We start from the raw sequence: 12,206 nt of genomic DNA on the forward strand, positions 1-12,206 counted from the left end.
GGACCGAAGGCTGAGCATATTAACTTACTTGAGTTTTAAGTGGCAACTGATAATCATATTAATTTACATGTCTCATTTTCCTCCCTCCGAAAAGCCCATGCAGATTTCGTCCCTTGCCTTTTGCCCAAAAAATATTAGGAAGAGCCCAGATCCTGTTGCCTGACTACCTCTCCCTAAGTCTCTCTGAGAACTAAATTAACGAGGAGTGTTTGGTTAGTCATGTTAGGCAAGCCATTCCCAAAATAGCACCTTCCATTTTGGTAGCTCCAACTTTGCAGCTGCTGTGTCTCTTCGTCGTCTGGGAAGAAAACTTTCACATTAAGAGTTGCTGATTCGGATTTTCTTCCTTTCCCCTCTCGGCGGTGATGAGCGCTTGGCTCCTGACAGAAGCGATTTGGCTCTCTGCTTTGTAGTTCGTAAGAAGTTGGGTTTATAGATTTTCCCCTAACTCCATTGATGTGTTGAGCTTCAGAGGGAATAACACCTTCACGTAAAGCATGTTGCCTTCTCAAGGAGTCCTCCTGCATCCCTATGGAGTGCCTATGATCGTTCCAGCCACCCCCTACTTCCCCGGACTGATCCAGGTAATTCAAGGCCACTGCCAGCAAGCAACTTAACTCCAGAGCGCTCAGAGTAATAATTGGAATTTTTATGGTTGAGAAAGCAAACACTTTTAATACAGGAAAAAGCCCTCGTGTAGTCAGTGGGAAGACAGTGGGAAATCAAAAAGATGGATCACCCTAATCTGGCTATTGACATCTCTCATGGCTGAATAAATGGTGTAGTTGAGCTATATTTGCTTGTATTGATCCGGCCGCTGCTTAACATTCATGCCTTTGCTCCAGAAGGTTGACCACGGGGCAAAGGATTTGCTCTCCTTCCCAGCTTTCTGGGGGACTCAGTCTCCCAGAGCAGATCATGAGGCAGAGTAACTTATCACGAGGTGACTTGGTTCAGAGCTTTAACCCGGGAAGTAGAAAGAGCATGAAATATGCATTAACTCGTATGTTCTCCTTCACATGGATTGTCTATTTTCGCAGAAGGTTCCCCCACCCCCACCTGGGTTGAGGGGTGGCACTAAGGCAAAAAAAGAATACTCTATCGATGGTTAATTTATGAAGTTCAGAGATTATTCTAGAAATCCCTTACTGGCTCTTGTATCTTAATGATGGCAAGAAAGCGGAGGGTTGAGATGTGTGTTGGTTTTACTTTTAAGACTGTTAATTCTGTACGAGGAGAATCATCTCTGAATAAGATATTTCTGGCCTTTGCTCCCTTATCAAAAGCTTGTCTTTTAAAACAAGCATTGGATTCTGGGTGGATGTCTGAAGTTTTCTGTGGAAAGCTAACATCTACTAGTGATAGAGCCTAATCATAGGAAACCCAGCTGGGTTTTTTTGTTGTTTTTTGTTTCTGTTTTTGTTTGTTTTAGAACAACCAGCTTTTCTGTAATACATTCTGTGTCTTGTTTCTGCAGGAAAGGAAAGCTAAATGCATTTAGTATGTCCTTCCACCTTCAACCTTGTGATATTTTAAAATTTCGGTGACACCCTGGCGCATTAATTATAATTTCTAGGGAGGGGTTCTGGCCAAACCCCTTTTTCCTTCTTTTCTGGATGTTGCTTGTTAGCTGTAAGAACCTCGGTGATTGAAGACATTCAAGGGGGATTCTAAATAATAACAAAACATTTTGTCATCCCAGGTTTATGGTTGTTGCTCAATTTGGAGGCTTTGAATTGAATGTGAGAAATAAACAGACTGCCTGGAGATTGTTTGTGAACAAGGGGGAAAGGGGTCCACATTTTCTGGCATAGCCCGGCCAGTGGGGCGTGCACGGATGCAAAGCGGGACTCGATGACAAATTCGATAACCTTTTGCCTCTGTTGGAAATTTGGGGTGAAGGTCGGCCATTGGAATTTTGTTAGACCCTCTGCCACCCCATCCGATAAATAATTACAAGCAAATCACGCCCTTCACTCTATGCTGATTGATGCTGAAATTGCTTTTGAAAGTTCTCATAAGTTCCTGTTATAGATTAAGTGCCGGTGTAGGAAAAATAACGGCGCCCACTGAAATGGGTGAATGTAATCAGGCTTAATGGACTCGAGAGCTTGTTGGGAATTAAATAACTATCGATTTGCTGGAATGTTGCTGTCATTACGAAATGCCACTCTGGACATATTACCCCAGTGATGGATGAGAAGATGCACGGGCCAGCTGAGAAATTGGGGAGACCCTATTTCTTCCTCCTTTGCAGGGCGTTTGAGAAACGTATCTAGTTATTTTTGGAAGAAACAAGTGATTTCACTTGCAAATCTTAGTCCGATCATACTTTGCTTTCCCAAGTGACACTTCTGGTAACCAGCAGGGCAACGGGGAGCTTGTAGACCAGCTGCTGTGACATGCTTCATCTTCTTCCTCCCTTGCCCCAATAGAACACACACACATGCTGTGGACAGGGAGAGACTAGCTTTATTTCCGCCTTGCTGAGACAGCCCATGGTATTTGCCTATTGGCATTACGAAATCACATCACCCCATTGCAGTAACATGTGCAAGGGGAAGGAAAGCAATTCAAAGAGAGAAAAATGGTAACATTCACACATACACACACTCACCTTTCAGCTGATGCTCTGATATCAGCTGCCCTGCATCCCAGCAGACGATCGGACTGCTTACCAGTCCTTGACCTTGCGAGTTTCTTCCCAGCCTTTCAAGATGCAAGGACTTTCCTATAGGGAATTAAAGTGCCACCCACCCCTTGATAATGCCATCAGCAAGATGTTAAAATGATCTGCAATAGCCCGTATGCTCCATCATCAGTAGCGAGTTCCCTTTGACTAGATATGTTCAAGCGGAACCACGCTGGCCACTTACTTGGCCATGTTGCTATATCAGAGTTTGAGATTCCTCTCAAGGTCTCTCTATCCTCCAGAGCCGATGATTCTACGGCAGAAGAACTTGCTTTCTGTATTCTTTCAAGAGCCACTTTAAAAAATTCAGACCAGCATAGCCCTGTTTTTATCTTCTCGGTTAAAGAAAAAATAAATTATTGACCAGATGTGGTAAGGGAATTTAAGAGAGCATCATGTTATCCTGCAAAGACAGTGAATGGAGGTGTTTCTTAACTGATCTGGGGGAGTCACTCACCAGGCTTTTCTGTTCCGGCAATAGATTCAGTAGTTACCACTGACCCCACCCACCATTTCCTAGGAAAACCAGAATCTTTACCATAGTGGATCCCTCGAACCCATCATCTGATGTCTAAACGTGTTGAATATATATGGCAAGGGGGGTAGCTTTTCTTTGTAGCCAGGTAGAGAATTCCAGAATGCCTATGATAGGGGCTGATTGAGTTAAACCCATTTGGACTTTTTCATGGGGAGTAACAAGCAGAAGGGAAGGGGAAAGGGGCGATATTGCCAAGTGCATTGTCTAAACATGGGTTCCTCTTCCTGCTGCATGGACCTCAGTCTTGGTATTTTTGGATAGGAAGAAACAATGCATGCTCCTATGGAACCTCTTTATTTACTTCTGCATCCCTAGTGATACCTGGAATGATCAGTGAGTTTTCTGGCCTGAGAACAAAGGAGGTCTGACAAGTCCATTGTCAAAGCCAGACTTGAGTCCAGAAGCTACCAGGTGGACTTACCCAAGCCATGGACCATGGCTGCACAACGCCAAAAGCTAGAATCGAAACAATGGCATTGTAACTGATTCATTTTAGAGTCTAATGAACTGTTGGCTCTAGGTTGCAAGTTCGGGACTTGTACCCTTTCTCTAGATACTTGTCCTACACATAAGACCTTTGACCATGCACGGCTCGATCATTCTTCATACTGGGATGAATAATTCCCATCTGATTCAGGTATCATAGAAAATGGGTCAGAAAACAGAATTCCTAGATGGAAGACAACGTAACCTCCACCTCTACGTCACTGCGCATTTGCTCACTTAGCTGTTCATTCTCTGTCCACATAATCTGTATCAAGCACTGTTCTAGGCACCAGGAAAGAGGAGTGACAGTCATAGCCACTGGCCTGTGGGTTCACAAGCTAGTGGAAGAGAATACTAGATAAACACAAAACTGTAATAATTTAATAAAAGCAGGAAGAACAATAGGTAACAATTATTGAATACTTGCTATATGCCAGGCAGTGTGCCGAATACTTATTATCTCAGTTTATTTCCACGATAACCTTAAAGTTGGGTACTATTGGTCTACCCCACCTTATCTGTAATTTTAAATTCCAAAAAGCTCTGAAAAATCAGTGGGTTTTGGTGGAGAGTTTGGCATAACAACTCATTTAGGAAGAAAACTTGACCTGAAAGATAAGTGGCTATCTGTAGACTTTCTTTATCCCACTTAAAGTGAATATTCATATATTTTGATGCAGGAATATTTATGTGTTTGATTTCAAGGTGTTATCCCAGACCCTGCTAAAGGCATTACATAACCAGTGTTTCCACTGAAATACCTTTCTGAAAAAGAAAAAAAAAAAAAATTGAATTTTAAAATACAGGTGACCCCAAGGGTCTCAGGTAAAGAATCACAGTCATACATTGTGACACCTCTTTTTACAATTGGAGAGCCTGAAACTGAGACGTAGAGTAAAGTAACTTGCCCAAGGTCAGAAGGAACGTCCATGACAAAGCTGAGTGTTGGGTGGGGTCCGCTGGACCATAAGCTTCCTTCTTAATCACCAATCCACTGATGAGGTGTATCCATAGGAACGCATGTGAAAACACAGGAGAGGGAGCAGACGGGTGTCTCCTAGGATAGGAGAGAAGGCAAGCGAAGGAGAAGGTCCTTCTTAGCAGAGCGGAGAACGTGGGTGAATTCGTGGCGTTGGGTCGGCACATCAGGATAGACCTTCGGTATCTTCTCCAACCCATCGGAACTGTGGGAGTTGACATTGATTAAACATAGGTCTCAAAAGTCAAAAGACATAGGGCAAAAAGCCCTGAATCTAAGCCCAGAATCTCTGTGTAGACATGGGCTCCCCACTACCTTCCTATGACTCAGCAAGTGAATGTGGAATTTACCTAGCGTTGAGTCCTAATCGCCCTTTGCCATCATTTTTCTCTGAGACGGTGAGGTCTCTGAAGGCTGAGTGTTTTCCAACGTAAACTTCACAGAGCTGGGCAGTGGCAGAGAATCGCTGACTAATGCCTATCAAATGTGGCCAGCAATGGCATAGTCAAACCCTGCCATCTGGATTTTGAAGTAGAAATCAGCGTCATCGAATTGGGCGATGTATATTATGAAAGATCTGCCTACACGTTTGTAGTGATACTGAAAATTACCAAAGTGCTGGTTTTAATGATGGACTAAGAGTAAGCACCCTGACAGGTAGGGAACTTGCTGGTCATTGGGATACATTTCTGGGAGAACTTAAAAGACACAAACTTGTTTTTCTCTGTGGCTGGTGCAGTGTTATCTACATGTTCCGAGTGTCTGCTGATTGGGAAAGAAATAAGAACGTACACTGACTATAAATGCCAGTGGTGTCATTTACTTTGAGGCTGCTCCATCTTAGTCACTAAGTGACTTTTCTGTCCTGCCAAAGAGGCCGTGTCAACAGCAGACTAAATTAAAGAGTCAGGGAGGTGGCAAATTCTCCAAAGAGAATTTGGAGTCAAATAGGTCCAGGTTGATATATTGGTTCTGGCATTTACTAAGCGTGTGGCCTTGGGCTTGTCAATTAACCTCTCCAAGTCTCAGTGACAAAATGAAAGCAGGAATACCTGTCTCGCAAAGTGGCTGTGAGCTTTAGATGTGATTCATCTCTTCATTCAGCAATTACATATTAAGCACCTACTATATGTCAGGCTCTGAACGAGGAGAGGGCGATGAAGTGGAATGGAAGACATACAAGATCACGGTCAACAAGTAGCTCGCCTTCTGATATATGGAAAATGTCCGACGTATATGATGTTTATTTTGTATTACACCGTATCCAAGTGGTGGCAGAGATGGTCCCCCGCCATTCCAGGCTTATATCCCAACCCATCTTAGCAAGACTCTTTCCCAGCTATTTCTGCCACAATTCCAGAGAGCTGTCGCCTTGGCCCGTCTTGCCAGCCATGCCCATCCCCAAACCAATCGTCCTGACTCTGACCATTCACAGTATAGCCGGAGAGTAGAGTCAGTTCCAACTGAGCTGTATGGGCTGTGAGTGGAGAGGAAAAAAAAAAATGAGTCCTGTTTTTCACAAAGCGGACTGGACAGAGAAAAACTAGGTTCTCATTATCAATAATAATAATAGTTGAAGTTATTACAAACACCAAATATGGTTTTTTTTTTCCTCCTCTAAATCCTGTACACGCCCTCCCCAGGGAAGAAAGTGGTGCATTTCTGATCTTACTTTTCCCGATCACTTTTCTGCCAGTGATCGTATGCACCAGGCAATTAAGCATCATCTAGTGCATCTTCTCCGTTTGTGATCCCGTGTGTCAAAGGCGGATATGGCAATTTTGGTCAATATCTTCCCAGTTAAATTAATTACAGTCGTGTCTCCCACCAGGGCATGTTTCGGACATTTCTGCAAGGTGAGAAGGTCATGGTCTAGGGAAGTAAAGACAACCTGAGGACATCCAGTAACAGCATAAATGAGGCGAGACTGGGTTTCTCAGCTCTTCTCTTCGTATTGGCAAGACATACCTGAAGGAATATATATAAATAAAGAGATTCTGTTCTGTTTTGTAGAAATGCACTTCTTTTAATTAAAAGATTAAAGGGACACTGTCAATCTCATCTGATGAATATCAGTCCTATAAAAAGGATGTGTTTCTGTAGCAGCCATCTGTCATTTTGATCATTTTAAAGGCATGCTATATCAGCAAGTATGCTTTTTATAATACGTTGGCACGGGCCAAGCTGGGCTGGAGAGGCTTGTGGATTTCGCACTCCGCTTTGCTGCTCTGGCATTCAGCAATCTGAGCCTTCGATGGCGAGGCAGAGCCCCCGCTCCTTGTCTCTTAAAGGTTGTTTTGGGTAAGTGCTTTCCCCAGCTGATTTATTATGGAGATACTCACCCCTATTTATGTTTCTCTCCTGTCTAAAGATAGACCCATCACACATGCATCCCACCAACATGGAAGCAGCCAGCACGTCCACTTGATTAACTGTTGAACCCTGTGAGGTGTCCAGAAATATTGAACTCGACACCCCGAAGGTCTTTTCCTCTGGGCAGTTGGGACCGTTGTTTTCTGCAATGCCCAGATTCTAACTTGAGCTCGGCAGCCTCGTAAAAGTGGGAACCAGAGGAATCGCGAAGTTAATTCATTCGTTCAAATAATTATTTATGGATCCCGGGTGCCATGTTGGGTCCTCTTCTAAGCTCTGGAGACACTGAGATGACTAAGACTCAATCTCCGTCCTCAGAGGTCATTTAGATAGCCAGGCCACTGGCCATGGAGTCAGAAATTAAACGCAACTGCTTGAAGGTGGAGCTCTATAGAGTCTCAGCCCCACTCACCCCGCCCAATATGAGTCTTAACCAAGATGGGTTTTTCCACCATCCCAGGAAGATGGCCTCCTGTAGGCAGGTTCTCCATCTTTCCCAAGTGTCATGGTTTCTGACATTTTCCAGAGGACAAAGCATGGTGTTTTTGTTTGTTTGTTGTGTTTTTCTGTTTTGTTTTGTTTATTTTTTAAGTAAGAAGGATGACAGCCAGAGCTCTATTTCTGAAGCAGCGGCCAGCTCTGCAATGTCTTACCTTGCATCTGGCTCAGAGTAATGCAGTGGGGTCCAGCACATTACGTGTGGTTAAAGCTGTCCTCTCTCAGCTGTCACCTTTTCTTCCACCCTCTAAGCTGTATCAGCTCCTTGAACAGAGAGACTTTGGGGACCGAAGAGGCAGTCAGTTTGTCCATGCTGCGGTGTTCTCACAAACTGCTTTCTAAGACCTATTTCTTCTTCTTCTTCTTTTTTTTATGAGGCAAGGCAGTTAAAGATTTAGACCAGAAGGTTTAGTGCTAAGGATTTAGACCAGGGATACCTGAGTCTGGCCATGACCCTCTCCTGGTGGCTTTGGGGAAGTTGCTTGACCTCTCTGAGCCTCTGCTTCTTCATCTGTGAAATGGGAATGCTATCCCATATGCTCTGCCTCACCAAATCAATGTCAGGAATAAAAAGGCTCGAATATGACCATCCCCAGGGCCTTTGCAGTACAGCCATGACGTTATCCGGGCAACGTGACAAAATGCCGAGGGCTGGGCATTCCACAGACCAGCATCCTGGTCCCCGTGTGATATGGGACATCACCTCTCTGAGCTCTCGTTGTCTGAGTTTGACAGTGGAGACAGTCGCACCCACTTCCGATGGGAGCCCTGAGGTTTTGATGAGATGATGTTTGCGAAGCGCTGAGAGCAGCACCTGCTCATCGTAGGAACTCCGTAACGGATGGCCAGCTTTGCTGTTGTCATGCTTTTTTTCAAGATATCCTGGGTTGCTGCTTTGTTTTTCAGCTGAAGATGCCTGGGACTTGGGGGGCGGATGGGCATGTTTGTAGTTCTTTGTTCTCACCCTGAATGGTGATCCCTGATAATGATTAGATACACATTTCTGGTGCGGCTGGACTGGGTGGGTGCAATCAGGGGGCGCGGTGAGGGAGAAAGCGATGGGCTTTGCCGTCCTTAGCCCATGGCCTTGGATGATGTAAACCCTGTCCCCTCCCACTTCCTAAGTCAATAGCCTGGGGAGCTGGGCCTGCTAGACACCCATGAAAGAGGATGCACAGGTCTCAGTCATATCGAATCCTTGCCCAAATTTTTGTCTCCTTGCTCCAGCGGGGCATTTGGGGCTGGAACTGAAGCTGGGCAGGAGGAGGTGACGGGTGGGCTTTGAAGAGGCAAAGAGATGCCCATCCCCTCCCCTCCATGTGGCCACGGCCTTCTGGGAAAAGACTCTTCAGGACCACCCACACCCCTGTTCCATGCAGCTCCTGGGACACTGTGAGAGCTTAATAAATGTTAAATAATAAGAATAGCTTCCATCTGTCAGTGCCCGGTGGCAGGGAGGATGTGTGAGCACACGACTGCCGACTGGCACTAGGCAGCTTTTGGGAGCCTTCAGGGAAAAACACAGCTCGAGCCACTTAGACCAGGGGTCCCCAACCCCTCAGTACCGGTCCGTGGCCTGTTAGGAACCAGGCTGCACAGTAGGAGGTGAGCTGCGGGCAAGCAAGTAAAGCTTCATCTGTATTTGCAGCTGCTCCCCAGAGCTAGCATCACCGCCTCAGCTCCACCTCAGATCACCAGGCATTAGATTCTCACAGGAGCACCGGTCCCTGGCGCCAAAAAGGTTGGGGACCTTTGGCTTAGAGGACCTCCTGCATCCGAGTGTTCACCAGTCCTGCTGCTGGTCAGAATCTGGGCAAGTTCATTCACAACGTCTGCCCTGAACCCCAGATCTTCTACATCAGCATTGCAGGGAGCAGGGCCCGGTGAACTGCGTGCTTCACGGGCAGTCCTGGCTTTCCAATGCACAACTGGATGTGGGAGCTGGCGTTGACCAACAACACAGGGACTTTGTTGGGGTTTAAAAGGGGTGAAGACTCTGCCCTCTGAACAGACGGTGTCATAAATTCATACTTCCGTCATCTTCTTGGAAGAAAATGCCTACTGGGCTTTTCGCATTTAGTTATAACAAAAACAAGAGCAGCTGCTTGTTTTCAGACATTTACTATTTACTAGGCTGTGTGTAAGGCATTTCACCTCCGGTACCTCATTGAAGGATTGTATTTTAGGGAGGAAAAAGCAGGTGAACTTGTTGGGATTGCGGCCGTGGGCTCTGGTGCGGACTACCGGGTTCATCTTCTGTCTGCACCTATGTGACCTTGGGCACCACTTACTTACCTCTGTGACCTTGGACAAAGTTCTTGCCCTCTCTGGGCAGCATTCGCCTTGTTAGAAGGTAGTTAAAAGAACCAAAGCATATGAAGTCCACATCACAGTGCCTGGCATATGGAAAATACTCAATAAACCTATTAGCAAGTTGACTTCCGAGCGCACTGCCACCAACACCACAGCCGACACCAAAACCAAACAAATAATCGAGGCAATACTGAATGTTGGGTATATATTGTATATTGGCTAAGAGCGTGAGCCTTGGAGCCAGACTGCCAGGGTAGAATCTCAGCTGTGCCTTCTTAGGGAAGTTTCTAAACCACTCTGTGCTATAGTTTTCTCATCTGTGAAATGGGTATATCAAAAGCACTCAGATCCATGCTTTAGGTTCTTCTCCATTGGATGGGGACAATACCAGAGTTGCTTTTGAGGATCGGATGAGCTAATACTTATAAAGCACTTACAGTGGTACTTGGGGTATAGTGAGGGCTCAATAAAAGACAGAAATGATAATATAATAAGTGTTACATAATTATTATTATATGTTATATATGTATAATAATATGTATTTATACATAATACATATATAAAATACATATTATCTATAATTACATAACAATTTATAATCATAACATACTAGTATATATAATTACATAATGATATGTTATAGATTCTATAATGACATCGATAAAATATTATGTGAATTACGTGTAATATATATAGTTATATAGTAATACATAACATTGTAAATAACATAATCATTACATTATGTGTAATATTTATTATTATACATCATTATATATAACATATAATGTTACATACCATTATATATTATCTAACAGTTATTAGATAATATGTGATTACATAATATCTAATAATCATTATGTAATAATTATATCGTATAACTATAATATGATAATTATGACATAATTATTTAATTATGTAATAATAATTATATTATTATTATTATTATTTCTGTTATTGCTACTGCTGCTCGTCACTCCCTTGGGTACTGTCCATACAATATTTTTACTACTCTAAACCATCCTGGAAAGACTGATTCTGAGAGGAAGCAGGCTCAGCGAAGCGGCACAGTTGCCCTCGCTCTCCGGCCTGGGAGATGGCAGACCCGGTGTTGTTCCCGCGCTGGCAGCTGGGCCCCGAAGCCCGTGCTGGCCAGGACCGCGCGGCTCTCTGCAGCCTCGGTGCCTTCTCCTCGTGCTCCGTGGGGAGACAGCCTTTTCCCTTCCCCGCATAACCTGTTCTGAGCAGAAGGCTAACACGGGTTTGTGCTGCTGTCATTTCTGATCAGCTCTCTGTCTGCAGCTCTCTGCCGGTGGGTCCTGTTCCACCCTTGGAACCGCATTCCTAGGGGAGAAAATCAAAACAGGGAGGTGGGGCAGTGACAAAGGGCAGACAGGGAGGGGACTGTTGGGACATGCTTCTTGGGCCTTTGCTTACAAAAACTTCTTTTTGGTTATCAACGTCTAAACCTCCTGGAAATACACTTTCTGTTTCCCCTTTAAACACAAATCAAGCAATGTTACCAACACACATTCTCTGTCAAATATGTCAGTTACTCCAGGGGCTGCGGACAGCTTGCGAGTGATGTCTTCTATTGTTACTGTGGTGCTGTGTTATTTCTCCCTTCAGCAGCTCCACATTTGTTCTGGTGAGAGGTATAAACACCGAGGTGCCTACTATCTGCAAGGTTTTGACAGAAAATGTGAAATTGACATGGCCTGTCCAATGACCATCTTAATAAGATGGGCTCCTCAGGCCACGTAGAGACTGGCCATGCGGGCACCCCTGGATTTGCCTGGAGCCTTTTCCAGGAATTTGAGTGGGGGCTTGTTTCACACCTGACGTTTTGGCAGGCAGTTCCCATTGTGACTCAGCCGAGGGACTTGGTACTGCCTGCCAGAGGGCCTACGATTTGTGCGGGGGCTGAGCAGATGTTGGACGTGTTCACCCATCATGCAGAATGCCAGTCACCAGCCGCCGAGTTCTGCCCCTGTCTCTGTTGTCAGGGACCAGAGATCCCACTGGCGGCATGGTGATGGGGTGGCCTGGGGACGGATGAAACGCCTCCCACTGCTGTGTGCAATACAGAGCATATGGGATGCTTATCTGTTTAAACAGTGGTGGCATTTGAGTGTGTGATACTGTCTGCACGTGTATTTTCTTCAGTGTTTGGTTCCAGAGAGTCAGAGTCTCAATAAGGAACACTTTGTAGTTTCTTCCGGGGATGGACCATGTGTTTGATGACATCCCTGCTTCCTGGCCTCCCAGCTTCTTCATACGCTGGCATTAGTTCTTATCGCCAGTCGCTAATGTGACCAAGCCCCCTCCCC

At 45.0% G+C, this 12,206-nt stretch overlaps 1 protein-coding gene across 1 annotated transcript in view; it reads left to right on the top strand.

Annotated features, from left to right (window-relative positions):
* The first annotated feature begins 247 nt into the window (after positions 1–247).
* The window catches only part of RBFOX1 (RNA binding fox-1 homolog 1), a 342,312-nt gene continuing 330,353 nt past the window's right edge, over positions 248–12,206 (top strand). Inside the window, exon 1 of the mRNA XM_039885290.1 lies at positions 248–584. Within this exon, the coding sequence (XP_039741224.1) occupies positions 498–584 (87 nt within the window). The 5' untranslated portion in view covers positions 248–497. The remainder of the gene's footprint in view (positions 585–12,206) is intronic.

Source organism: Pteropus medius, unplaced genomic scaffold (assembly GCF_902729225.1).
Source record: "Pteropus medius unplaced genomic scaffold, Ma_sr-lr_union100, whole genome shotgun sequence".
Classification (NCBI taxonomy): Eukaryota; Metazoa; Chordata; class Mammalia; order Chiroptera; family Pteropodidae; genus Pteropus; species Pteropus medius.